General features: G+C 42.8%; 1 protein-coding gene across 1 annotated transcript in view; it reads right to left on the bottom strand.

The window, feature by feature from the left end:
• The window catches only part of CFAP99 (cilia and flagella associated protein 99), a 145,887-nt gene that overhangs the window by 101,667 nt on the left and 31,281 nt on the right, over positions 1 to 12,939 (bottom strand). The window contains exon 4 of the mRNA XM_073610912.1: positions 10,802 to 10,896. Within this exon, the coding sequence (XP_073467013.1) occupies positions 10,802 to 10,896 (95 nt within the window). The remainder of the gene's footprint in view (positions 1 to 10,801; positions 10,897 to 12,939) is intronic.

Raw genomic sequence — 12,939 nt, 5'->3', positions numbered from 1 at the left:
AACAAAAGCCTAATTGAAGGTTTTAGGTGTTTCTCCATAAAGCCTGCCCCACTTCCTGGCTCATAGATTAAACATTTTCACTATACAAATCTTCATTCCAGGGAAACACCAGCTGATAAGCTGATGTGCCATCTCTCTTCTCCCTCAGTGTTGGTGGTGGGCAGCCCTCAATGCTGCAGAAAACAGCACTCATGTCTTGACCTGTGAGCGCCAACCCACGAAGAACTTTACTGTTAGCCCAAGCTACATGATAATGTACCCCAGAGGGTTCAAACAATAAGGTAGCCTGGTGTCAGAATACAACCCACAGTTTCTACTGGGCCTGGCTGTAGTACTTCCTACATAACCATCTGGGGCTCTAGATATCTCCTTGCCTGATCACTTAGGGTCCATGCACACTGGCCTAAACAAACACCAGTGCTCTTGGCAGAAAAAAAAAAACGCTAATTCTGATCATTTTTTTTTTGTACTAGCGTTTAGGAGCATTTCGCTTTTTTTTTCTGCCAGAAAACCACTCTCTTTTGTTTTCTTCCTCTAAATGCTGAGCTTAAATAGGCCTCTAAACGACCTAATATGCATGGACGCATAGGATAACATTAGTTGCTTCCAGGGCTTGACAAATTTGCTTTGAATCTAGGAACCAGCAAAAAAAGTTAGGAGCCAGTTTTTTTTTTTAATACCATTTGCCTGCTGGCCACTTTTACCTCCTTCCTGCCCAGGCCAATTTTCAGCTTTCAGTGCTGTCACACTTTTGCCGCGTACACACGGTCGGAATTTCCGACAACAAATCTTCGATGTGAGCTTGTTGTCAGAAATTCTGAACGTGTGTAGGAATTACCGACAACAAGACTTAGAGAGCTGGTTCTCAAATTTTCCGACAACAAAATCCGTTGTCGGAAATTCTGATCGTGTGTACACAATTCCAATGCACAAAATTCCATGTATGCTCGGAATCAAGCAGAAGAGCCACACTGGCTATTGAACTTCATTTTTCTCGGCTCGTTGTAAGCGTTGAACGTCACCGCGTTCTTGACGTTCAAAATTTCCGACAACATTTGTGTGACCGTGTGTATGCAAGACAAGTTTGAGCCAACACCCGTCGGAAATAAATCCAGGATTTTGTTGTCGGAATGTCAGATCGTGTGTACGCGGCATTTGAATGACAATTGCGCAGTCATGCAACACTGTGCACATATGAAAATTTACACACAAATAGAGATGTCTTTTTCTGGTATTTAATCACCACTGCGTTTTTTATTTTTGCTAAAGAAATAAAAAAAGTCTGAAAATTTTGAGGGAAAAAAAAAACCCTTTCTCAATTTCTGTTATAAAATTTTGCAAATAAGTTTTGGCTTTAGTTATACTTTAATCCTGCGGCTTGCATGGGGTCATTGCTGGATTGTCTTTCAGCTTGAAACCCTGTTATCCTTGGTCCTAAATCCTTCTTGTCTGTTATCAACCCAGCTTCATCTACCTCTGCCTGTTTATGTCTGCTGCCTCTGAGATATTAGATGGTTTTTGTTGCTGCTTTTTCTTTTACTTTCCTAGCGCAGTATTCTCCCTATTTTTATGTCTGCTGCCTACTTGTGTTACCGAACTCGGCCTGGACACTTAACCAAGATTCTGCTTATCGTTTCCGGACCTCAGTGGCTGCACATTGCCAACCTCTGCTTATCTCTGACCCTGATCCTATTCATGATTTGGTGCCTTTCGGTCTGGCTGTTACCGAACTTGGCTTGTGAACCGGCTCTGCGCTCTACTGGTCTGGGTGAAGTAAGGGTGTCCTCATTGCTGCGCTTCACCAGCATTCTCAAGTTCAAGTCAGCGGTTCTAGCTTCCTGGCACTTGTACCCTTCCATTGCCCTAGCAGGTTCCTGTCTCAATTTCCAGGGGTGCTCGGACAGGAACTGTACAAGAGGCCACCCTTATCATCTTGAGCTTCATACAGGTACCTGAAAACAACACTGGAAACACAAGTGGAAGCGCATTGCAGGGCATTCAAAATCATGCTAGTTTTTCCAGGCACTTTCATACAGGAGACAAGCTGAAGGTCCTTATCCCACATCGCACACCATCATATGCAATTCTGAACACACACATATTCATCACTCAGGCTGCAAGCTTCTTCGCTGTGATGTAAGCAAGGCATGTTTCTGGCAGGCTAGGACTATTTCGGTAGCGAGGGAGAACTGCGAGTAGCAGAGAGATCTAATTATAGGCCGTTAATTTGTGAGATGCATATGTTCATTAGTGCGGAGATGGAGGTGTGATGTCACTGGTGGTGAGGTGGCTCACATCCCACCTGCTGCACTTATCCACACTACTGATATTGCTGCTACATCTGCAGGAGACTACATGGTTTCCACATCGTGGAGAGTGAAATAAAGACATCCAGCAACTCCACTGATAATCCAGCACATTATCAGCTCCATGTGAACTCTGGGCAAGCTGTGCTTTATATACCCAGCAACACGAGGACAGACGTTACAGAAGAGATTTAAGGGAATAGGACGCAAGAGGTATCTGGGGCTACTGCTGCAGCTTCTACAGATCTGTGATTGCTCCCGCTGGTTTAGATAATCTACACAAGTTACTGCTGGTGCAATCAGGAAACGTTGTACATATCTCCCTCCACTGCAGGCGTCATGACAGCTCAAATAAAAAAAATACTAGAAATCAAATAGCGGGATGAGAAGTTTTAAGTAGTCCTATAAGCAAGTCTGTAAGAATAAACTAAAAGAAAAGAAAATTAGACCATTTCGGGCTCCTTTGTACTCTCCAGATAAGCGGTGTACTTTCCATGCTATTTACATGAGGATACAGACCTATACTCTATGTTACATAGTAGGTGAGGTTGAAAAAAGACACAAGTCCATCAAGTCCAACCTATGTGTGTGATTATATGTCAGTATTACATTATATATATCCCTGTATGTTGTGGTCATTCAGGTGCTTATCTAATAGTTTCTTGAAACTATCGATGCCCCCCGCTGAGACCACCACCTGTGGAAGGGAATTCTACATCCTTACAGTAAAGAACCCTCTATGTAGTTTAAGGTTAAACCTCTTTTCTTCTAACTCTAATGAGTGGCCACGTGTCTTGTTAAACTCCCTTCTGCGAAAAAGTTTTATTTCTATTGTGGGGTCACCAGTACTGTATTTGTATATTGAAATCATATTCCATCTCAAGCGTCTCTTCTCCAGAGAGAATAAGTTCAATGCTTGCAACCTTTCCTCATAACTAATATCCTCCAGATCCTTTATTAGCTTTGTTGCCCTTCTTTGTACTCGCTCCATTTCGAGTACATCCTTCCTGAGGACTGGTGCCTAGAACTGGACAGCATACTCTAGGTGCAGCCGGACCTGAGTCTTGTAGAGCGGGAGAATTATCGTTTTATCTCTGGAGTTGATCCCCTTTTTAATGCATGCCAATATTCTGTTTGCTTTGTTAGCAGCAGCTTGGCATTGCATGCCATTGCTGAGCCTATCATCTACTAGGACCCCCAGGTCCTTTTCCATCCTAGATTCCCCCAGAGGTTCTCCCCCTAGTGTATAGATTGCATGTATAGTACTAAAATGCCTTTAACAATAAAACTAATACAACATTTCTCATACATCTGCAGACAGACCATGAGCATGTCCAGTTTTTACAGGAACCAGAATATGAATTGGCCTGTACCATGGACGCCATATAAATATAGAAAAAGTAAAGAAAAAAAGGCGCACCAACGTAGTGCATTATCCCACGTAAATTTATTGATAAAAACAAAGTAAAAACTACTCACAGACATATGGAGAAATGTCACTTGTATGAGCCACCTATTTGTGGCAATCAGTCCTGAAACTGACAGTCTCCAGATGGCAAAGGAGAGGACATCAGGGCCGCTGCTGGCTGATGCGTTTCGAAGGAATACCTTCTTCCTCAGAGTCTCACCAAATAAATATGCCATATTAGTCCTCGTCTTCCCAATTTAGGGCCCTGGTCACACCATGCAGGTGCAACAGAGCATGCGCACATTCCTGCACTGTGTGTAGAGCAGACCATTCATGTCAATGGTTGTGTTTCAATCTTGTGATCTGCTTTGTGCAATGCTATATCACAAAACAGCTGCCAGCACCCAACACACCCCCTTTCCAAATGTGTATATATAACCCAAAATTCCTAAATTATATGTTATAAATTGTGCTGTAAATAACATATGTATACAAAGAAAAATCAATAATACTTTCCCTTTAAGACATTAAACATATATAAATCTTATATATATAAACTCTTTGTGCTATCCCTTTAGAATCACGTACATACAGTGCCTTGAAAAAGTATTCATAGCCCTTGAAATTTTCCACATTTTGTCATGTTAAAACCAAAAATGTTCATGAATTTTATTGGAATTTTATGTGATAGACCAACACAAAGCGGCACATAATTGTGAAGTGGAAGGAAAATGATAAATGGTTTTTACCATCTTTTACAAATAAATATGTGAAAAGTGTGGAGTGCATTTATATTCAGCCCCCTTTACTCTGATACCCCTAACTAAAATCTAGTGGAACCAAATTGCCTTCATAAGTCACCTAATTAGTAGAGTCCACCTGTGTGTAATTTAATCTCAGTATAAATACAGCTCTTCTGTAAAGCCCTCAAAGGTTTGTTAGAGAACCTTAGTGAACAAACAGCATCATAAAGGCCAAAGAACACACCAAACAGGTCAGGGATAACGTTGTGGAGAAGTTTAAAGCAGGGTTAGGTTATAAAAACATATCCCAAGCTTTGAACATCTCACGGAGCACTGTTCAATCCATCATCTGAAAATGGAAAGAGTATGGCACAACTGCAAACCTACCAGTACATGGCCGTCCACCTAAACTGACATGCCAGGCAGGAGAGAAGCAGCCAAGAGGCCCATGGTAACTCTGGAGGAGCTCCAGAGATCCACAGCTCAGGTGAGAGAATCTGCCCACAAGACAACTATTAGTCATGCTCTCCACAAATCTGGCATTTACGGAAGATTGGCGAGAAGAAAGCCATAAGTAATCCCATTTGCGGTTTGCAAGAAGCCATGTGGGGGACACAGCAAACATGTGGAAGAAGGTTCTCTGGTCAGATGAGACCAAAATGTAACCTTTTGGCCTAAAAGCAAAAAGCTATGTGTTGGAAAACTAACACTGCACATCACCCTATACACACCATCCCCACCGTGAAACATGGTGGTGGTGGCAGCATCATGTTGTGGGGATGCTTTTCTTCAGCAGGGACAGGGAAGCTGGTCAGAGTTTATTGGAAGATGGATGGAGCCAAATAAAGGGCAATCTTAGAAGAAAGCCTGTTAGAGTCTGCAAAAGACTTGAGACTGCGGCGGAGGTTCACCTTCCAGCAGGACAACAACTCTAAACATACAGCCAGAGATACAATGGAATGGTTTAGATCAAAGCATATTCATGTGTTAGAATGGCCCAGTCAAAGTCTAGACCTAAATCCAATTAAGAATCTGTGGCAAGACTTGAAAATTGCTGTTCACAGACGCTCGCCATCCAATGTGCAAAGCTGGTAGAGACATCCCCAAAAAGAATTGCAGCTGTAATTGCAGTGAAAGGTGGTTCTACAAAGTATTGATTCAGGAGGGCTGAATACAAATGCACGCCACACTTCTCACATATTTATTTGTAAAAAATGTTGAAAACCATTTATCATTTTCCTTCCACTTCACAATTATGTGCCACTTTGTGTTGGTCTATCACATAAAATCCCAATAAAATACATTTACGTTTTTGGTTGTAACATGAAAAAATGTGGAAAATTTCAAGGGGTATGAATACTTTTTTTAAGTCACTGTATATAAATCGTGCAAAAAAAATTATATATAAATCGTGCAAAAAAATTGTGCAAAAAAAAAAAATATATATAAATCGTACAAATGTTGAAATTTTGCATGATTAATATAAATATTTTTGCACGATTTTATATATAATTTTTTTTGTACAATTTATATATGTATGTGATTCTAAAGGGATAGCACGAAGAGTTTATATATATTGTGATGCAAGATTTATATAGGTATATGATCTTAAAAAGGCAAAGTATTATTGTTGATTTTTCTTTGTATACATATGTTATTTACAGCACAATTTATAACATATAATTTTTAGGAATTTTGGGTTTTGATATATTGGAGCCTTATCACACATTATTCAAATAGTTTGAGTAAGTGTTGCACTAATTGAAAAAGTGACTTATGTCTCTACATGCAAATAACATGCAAAAGAAATCCCTGATTCTTTGTAAAATCGCATTGCAGACAAATGCAGAGACAAATTAATGGCACCACCATGCATCTGCTAAAGAGAAGCATGTTTAATCTGCTAAAAGATTGCTTTCCCTGGTTCATTTTTCCCATCCCATCAACAAGCTAATGAAACTATTAAATAAAACCTGTTTTCATTGCAAACGTCATTTTAGACCCAATCATGACATCAGTCAGCCTCTGTGGTTCTCTATGCAATGCAGACAGATCATGGTTGGTGGGAGGGGCCGGCAGGAAGCTGTACATAGCTTACTGAAATCAGGAAGCTGTAGTCATGCCCACATGTGATGCTGAGCTTACATCAGGGGTGTTAGGGCCCTTTCACACCTGCGGACCGTTCAGGTGACATGTCCGCTGTGACATGTCCGCTGACATCCGACCCGCTCCGACCTGAAAAAGTGTGACGGAGGAAAACCCTATTTTTCCATCCGTCTGCGGATCAGGGGAGAGCGGCGCTCTGACAGGTCCGTCCCTGCACAGAGTGCAGAGATGGACTTGTCATCCGCCGGCTCAGCGGGGATCAACGGAGCGATCCCCGCTAAGCAGTCGGGGGAGTAAAAACGGATCTGCACGTGTGAAAGGGGCCTTAAACTCAATTTCATCGCAGGCCGTATTATAGTTGCCCTCAAAGGGCCGGTTGTATCTGTAAGACTATTCATCTACTCAGATACATAGGAGTACACCATGTACAGAGTGCAGAGCTCAGGGGTGCACTGTGTAAAGAGTGTAGAGTTCAGGCGTGCGCTATGTACAGAGTGCAGGGATGAGGACTGCACTACCTACAGAGTGCAGGGTTTAGAGGTGCACTACGTACAGAGCGCAGGGTTCAGGAATATGCGGCATACAGAGTGCAGAGTTCAGGGGTAGGCTGCATACAAAGTGCAGAGTTCAGGGGTAGGCTGCATACAGAGTGCAGAGCTCAGGGGTAGGCTGCATACAGAGTGCAGAGCATAGGGGTAGGCTGCATACAGAGTGCAGAGCTCAGGGGTAGGCTGCATACAGAGTACAGAGTTCAGGGGTAGGCTGCATACAGAGTACAGAGTTCAGGGGTAGGCTGCATACAAAGTGCAGAGTTCAGGGGTAGGCTGCATACAGAGTGCAGAGTTCAGGGGTAGGCTGCATACAGAGTACAGAGTTCAGGGGTAGGCTGCATACAGAGTGCAGAATTCAGGGGTAGGCTGCATACAGAGTGCAGAGCTCAGGGGTAGGCTGCATACAGAGTGCAGAGCATAGGGGTAGGCTGCATACAGAGTGCAGAGCTCAGGGGTAGGCTGCATACAGAGTACAGAGTTCAGGGGTAGGCTGCATACAGAGTGCAGAGTTCAGGGGTAGGCTGCATACAGAGTGCAGAGTTCAGGGGTAGGCTGCATACAAAGTGCAGAGTTCAGGGGTAGGCTGCATACAGAGTGCAGAGTTCAGGGGTAGGCTGCATACAGAGTGCAGAGTTCAGGGGTAGGCTGCATACAGAGTACAGAGTTCAGGGGTAGGCTGCATACAGAATTCAGGGGTAGGCTGCATACAGAGTACAGAGTTCAGGGGTAGGCTGCATACAAAGTGCAGAGTTCAGGGGTTGGCTGCATACAGAGTGCAGAGTTCAGGGGTAGGCTGCATACAGAGTGCAGAGTTCAGGGGTAGGCTGCATACAGAGTACAGAGTTCAGGGGTAGACTGCATACAGAGTACAGAGTTCAGGGGTAGGCTGCATACAGAGTACAGAGTTCAGGGGTAGGCTGCATACAGAGTACAGAGTTAAGGGGTAGGCTGCATACAAAGTAGAGTTCAGGGGTAGGCTGCATACAGAGTACAGAGCTCAGGGGTAGGCTGCAGAGTACAGAGTACAGAGTTCAGGGGTAGGCTGCATACAGAGTGCAGAGTTCAGGGGTAGGCTGCATACAGAGTGCAGAGTTCAGGGGTAGGCTGCATACAAAGTAGAGTTCAGGGGTAGGCTGCATACAGAGTACAGAGTTCAGGGGTAGGCTGCATACAGAGTACAGAGTTCAGGGGTAGGCTGCATACAAAGTAGAGTTCAGGGGTAGGCTGCATACAAAGTTGAGTTCAGGGGTAGGCTGCATACAGAGTACAGAGTTCAGGGGTAGGCTGCATACAGAGTACAGAGTTCAGCGGTACACAACACAGAATTAAATTCTAAAAGTAAAAAATTGTTAGGCAGTAGGGACTTTTGGCAAAAGATGCATGCAAAGTCTCTTCTGCCAAAAAACTTCTTCCTCTTCCCCCTAGCAGTTTTTTTATTTTCTGCGTACACCAGACTTTCTCAACCTTTTCATTCCCAAGGAGATGCTTAAACATTCTTAATGCCAATGCATAAATAAAGGAGATGCCTAAAAAAAGTTGGCTCTGTCCTTCTGGGGAGAAAAGCAGGCGACGGCATTGTCAGGGGGATCTATGATACACACATGAAGTGTTACACTTACAAATTACTTGTAGCATGCACCACTTGTTGTCAGGTGTGAACTAAGATCCTAATTCAGGTCTAAAGCCATAACTGAGAAAAATAGAGGCAGTGCCTACCATGGGGCATGTTCATTTATCAAAAAATAAATAAAAATCTAAAGCAAATGACTTAAATATTCAATCAAGAACATATTTCTGAATATATTAACTACTTTCGGACTGCCTTCAATGTACTGTGAACGGGCGGCCCGTACAGGCACAGTGACGTACTGGTACGTTGCTGCCCATTTCTGTGTTTAGGAAGCATGCATGCCCCCCTGCTGACACCTGTAATTATTATACACAGCTAGAGTCTGTCAGCAAGCCCCGGCCAATGATTCATGGCTGGGACTTGCTGATCGCCTGTGTCCAATCACAGGCCACAGTCCTATGTTGACAAACAACACAGGGCTCTGTACGGAGGGAACAAGCTCTCAATTTCTTCTCCCTGCAAAGCAGGGATAAGAAAAAAAAAGATTTTTAGTAAAAAGCCGATAATACACACGTTTATGCCCTGTACACACGGTCGGACTTTGTTCGGACATTCCGACAACAAAATCCTAGGATTTTTTCCGACGGATGTTGGCTCAAACTTGTCTTGCATACACACGGTCACACAAAGTTGTTGGAAAATCCGATCGTTCTAAACGCGGTAACGTAAAACACGTACGTCGAGACTATAAACGGGGCAGTGGCCAATAGCTTTCATCTCTTTATTTATTCTGAGCATGCGTGGCACTTTGTCCGTCGGATTTGTGTACACACGATCGGAATTTCCGACAACGGATTTTGTTGTCGGAAAATTTTATCTCCTGCTCTCCAACTTTGTGTGTCGGAAAATCCGATGGAAAATGTGTGATGGAGCCCACACACGGTCGGAATTTCCGACAACAAGGTCCTATCACACATTTTCCGTTGGAAAATCCGACCATGTGTACGGGGCATAACACTTGTTAGGCACACATTTGACCTCTTGATTACCCGAGATGTTGACTTCTTCCCAGCCAGTGTCATTAGTACAGCGACAGTGTAAAGTATTATCGCTGATCACTGTATTAGCATCACTGGTGATGTCAGTGGCAGTTAGTCAGTTACCCCCAGTGTCAGTTAGTGTCAGATTGCCTACCGCACTATCGCAGTCCCATTATAAGTCACCACCATTAGGCCTCAAGTACACTGGACGTTTTTACAGCGGCTGTTTTTGGCTTCAGGCGTTTTTTTCTGCAGCCAGTAAACTTCCCAGCATGTTATTCTATGTGTCCATGCACACATAGGCTGTTATCAGCAGTTTTTCTGACAGGGGCATTTTCTGGCTGGAAAAAAAAAAACAAAACTAGTGGGTTTGAAGAGGAGTTTTTCCAGCTGTAAAAATGCTCTAACTCTAATAAAAACCCTAAAAAACACTAAATTTGGCGTTGAGTGTTTTTGAGTCATAAGCTTTTGTGGGATTATAGTTTTGCTAAAAAAAAAAAACACTAAAAAGCACTGAAAAACGCTACTGCAAAAACGCTGCAGGACTCATTTTACAGCCTTCTACAGCTACGGCAACTGGCATTTTTATAATGCCCAGTGTGCATGAGGCCTTAGTAGTATATAAAAAAATAAAACCCAATGTATATCCCATAGTTTGTAGACGCTATAACATTCATGCAAACCAATCTATATACACTTATTGAATTTTTTTTTTTTTTAACCGAAGGCAGAATACATATTGGCCTACATTTATGAAGAAATTTGTTTTTTTACATTTTTTTATTGGATATGTGTTAGAGCGGATAGTAAAAAAATATTGTGGGTTTTTTTTTTTTTTTTCAAAACTTTTGGTCTTTCTTTGTTTATAGAATAAAAAATAAAAACCGCAGAGGTGATCAATTACCACCAAAAGAAAGCTCTATTTGTGTGAAAAATTAAACAAATTTAGTTTGGATACAGTGTTGCATGACCACGCAATTACTGTAGTGCTGTATAGCAAAAAATGGCCTGGTCATGAAGGGGGTAAAACCTTCCGGAGCTGAAGTGGTTAAAATTAGAAAGAAAAAAAAAACTTACCTTGCCCATCTTGGGAACATCTTGACTCTTAATAATTCTACTGAAGCTCTGAATGCCATATTCTTCTAGTTTAAACGTGGTGATGTAACACAACACTGTGGAAGTAAAAGTAAAAAGTATTTTGTGACAACATAAAAGCAATATCAAAGACTGGAAATCTGAAAACTTTGAACTTAGAAAAATATTTCTGAATTTGATTTCTGATCAACCTCCTGGACTGTCCAGCCTTTACCTGAGATTAACGCACAGTTAAAGCAGTTGTATAATGCAGGAAGTTTTTTTTTTTTTCTTGCAAGGCAGGCATAATGTGCTTGCATGTATTGTATACTAGCACATTATGTGAAACTTACCTTAAAAGGAAGCTGTTCCAGCGCCGCGATGGCAGCGCTGCAGCCGCTTCCATTTTCACCCCCCGTCTTGCTTCCGGGTTCGCGGGCTCAGCTGGGGGGGGGGGGGCAAGGAGCCCCGTTGGGGGACCAGAGAAGAGGAGGATTGGGGCTGTTCTATGCAAAACTACTGCACAGAGGAGGTAAGTATAACATGCTTGTTATTTTAAAGAAATACAATTACATTTTGAATCACCTTAACCACTTGCCGACTGCCCCATAGCAGATTTACTGCTACAGGGCAGCCGTGCTGTGCAGAATCACATATATATATATATATATATATATATATATATATATATATATATATATATGCGATTCTGCACTAACGGGTAGGGGAGCGCGTGCATGCGCCGCTTCTGCTGTGATTTGTCACAGCAGAAGTCGATCATCGGGTGCCAGACACTGGAAGTGTGGAAGAGACACCAAACGGGGTTCTGCCTATGTAAACAAGACAGGGCTCTGTTCTGACAGGGGAAAAGTGATGGATTTTCTTTCCGTGTAAATCAGGGAATAAAATCCATCACTTCCCTTAGTAAAAGCAGCACACATAGTACACAAAAACACTGGCTAGGCATCACCCTAGATTTTTAATCCCTTCCCAGTCAGTGTCATTAGTACAGTGACAGTACATATTTTTAGCACTGATCACTGTATAGTGCCGCGTACACACGACCAGACTTTACGACATACTTGGTCCTGCGGACCGGAGTCCGTCGGACAGTTCGATCGTGTGTGGGCTCCAGCTGACTTTTTTTCCCCAAAAGTTCGACGGACCTAGAAATGAAACATGTTTCAAATCTTTTCGACGGACTTGAGTCCGGTTGAAAAGTCAGTTCGTCTGTATGCTAGTCCGACGGACAAAAACCGACGCTAGGGCAGCTATTGGCTACTGGCTATAAACTTCCTTGTTTTAGTCCAGTCGTACGTGAATGCGGCATTAGTATCACTGGTTCCCACAAAGTGTCAAAAGTGTCAGTTAGTGTCAGATTATCTGCCACAAAATATCGCAGTCCTGCTATAAGTCTCTGATCACCGTCATTACTAATATGAAAAAAATAAAATTTTTATTAAAATTCCAGTACATATCCCATAGTTTGTAGACGCTATAACGTTTGTGCAAACCAATCAAAATACACTTATTGGGATTTTTTCTTTTTACCAAAAACATGTAGCAGAATACATATTGGCCTTTTCACTTTACTCACTACTATGCGCATTATCACATATATAAGAATCTTTTCTTGATGTACTCCATATAACTCCAGCCAAGCGGAGTTTATATACATATATATTCTCTATTGCGTAACACTTTGAATATATTAAGCACTGAGCAGTTTATACACAAGTGAGGAGGTATAGGTTCATGGGCGCCCGCAGAAGTTTTTTCAGAGGGGGGCATCATTTTAGGGTCACCCATGCGCCGCCCCTTTTCGACAATGTCATTATCACATTGTCATGGTCAGAGACAGTAGGTGTAGTACAGTCCCTAGGATAAGTAATAGATAATGCCCGACAGGCCCTCTTACCAGACCCAGCAAAACTACAGCAGTGATCCCTCCGGCTGGACGAACGCTCACTCTGGGTTCCGCAGGCCGATTCTTGTCAGTAGTGTAGCATGTCTGTACCCTGGCAGTGGCTCAGTCTTTATCTCTCTGGTGGTGCTGGGTAGCGTGGCTCTCTCTCTTGCGCTGGGTAGCGTGGCTCTCTCTCTGGTGTTGCTAGGTAGCGTGGCACTCTCTCTGGCGCTGG

Source organism: Aquarana catesbeiana, linkage group LG01 (assembly GCF_042186555.1).
Source record: "Aquarana catesbeiana isolate 2022-GZ linkage group LG01, ASM4218655v1, whole genome shotgun sequence".
Taxonomy (NCBI): domain Eukaryota; kingdom Metazoa; phylum Chordata; class Amphibia; order Anura; family Ranidae; genus Aquarana; species Aquarana catesbeiana.
This window is presented reverse-complemented; position numbering and strand designations above follow the sequence as displayed.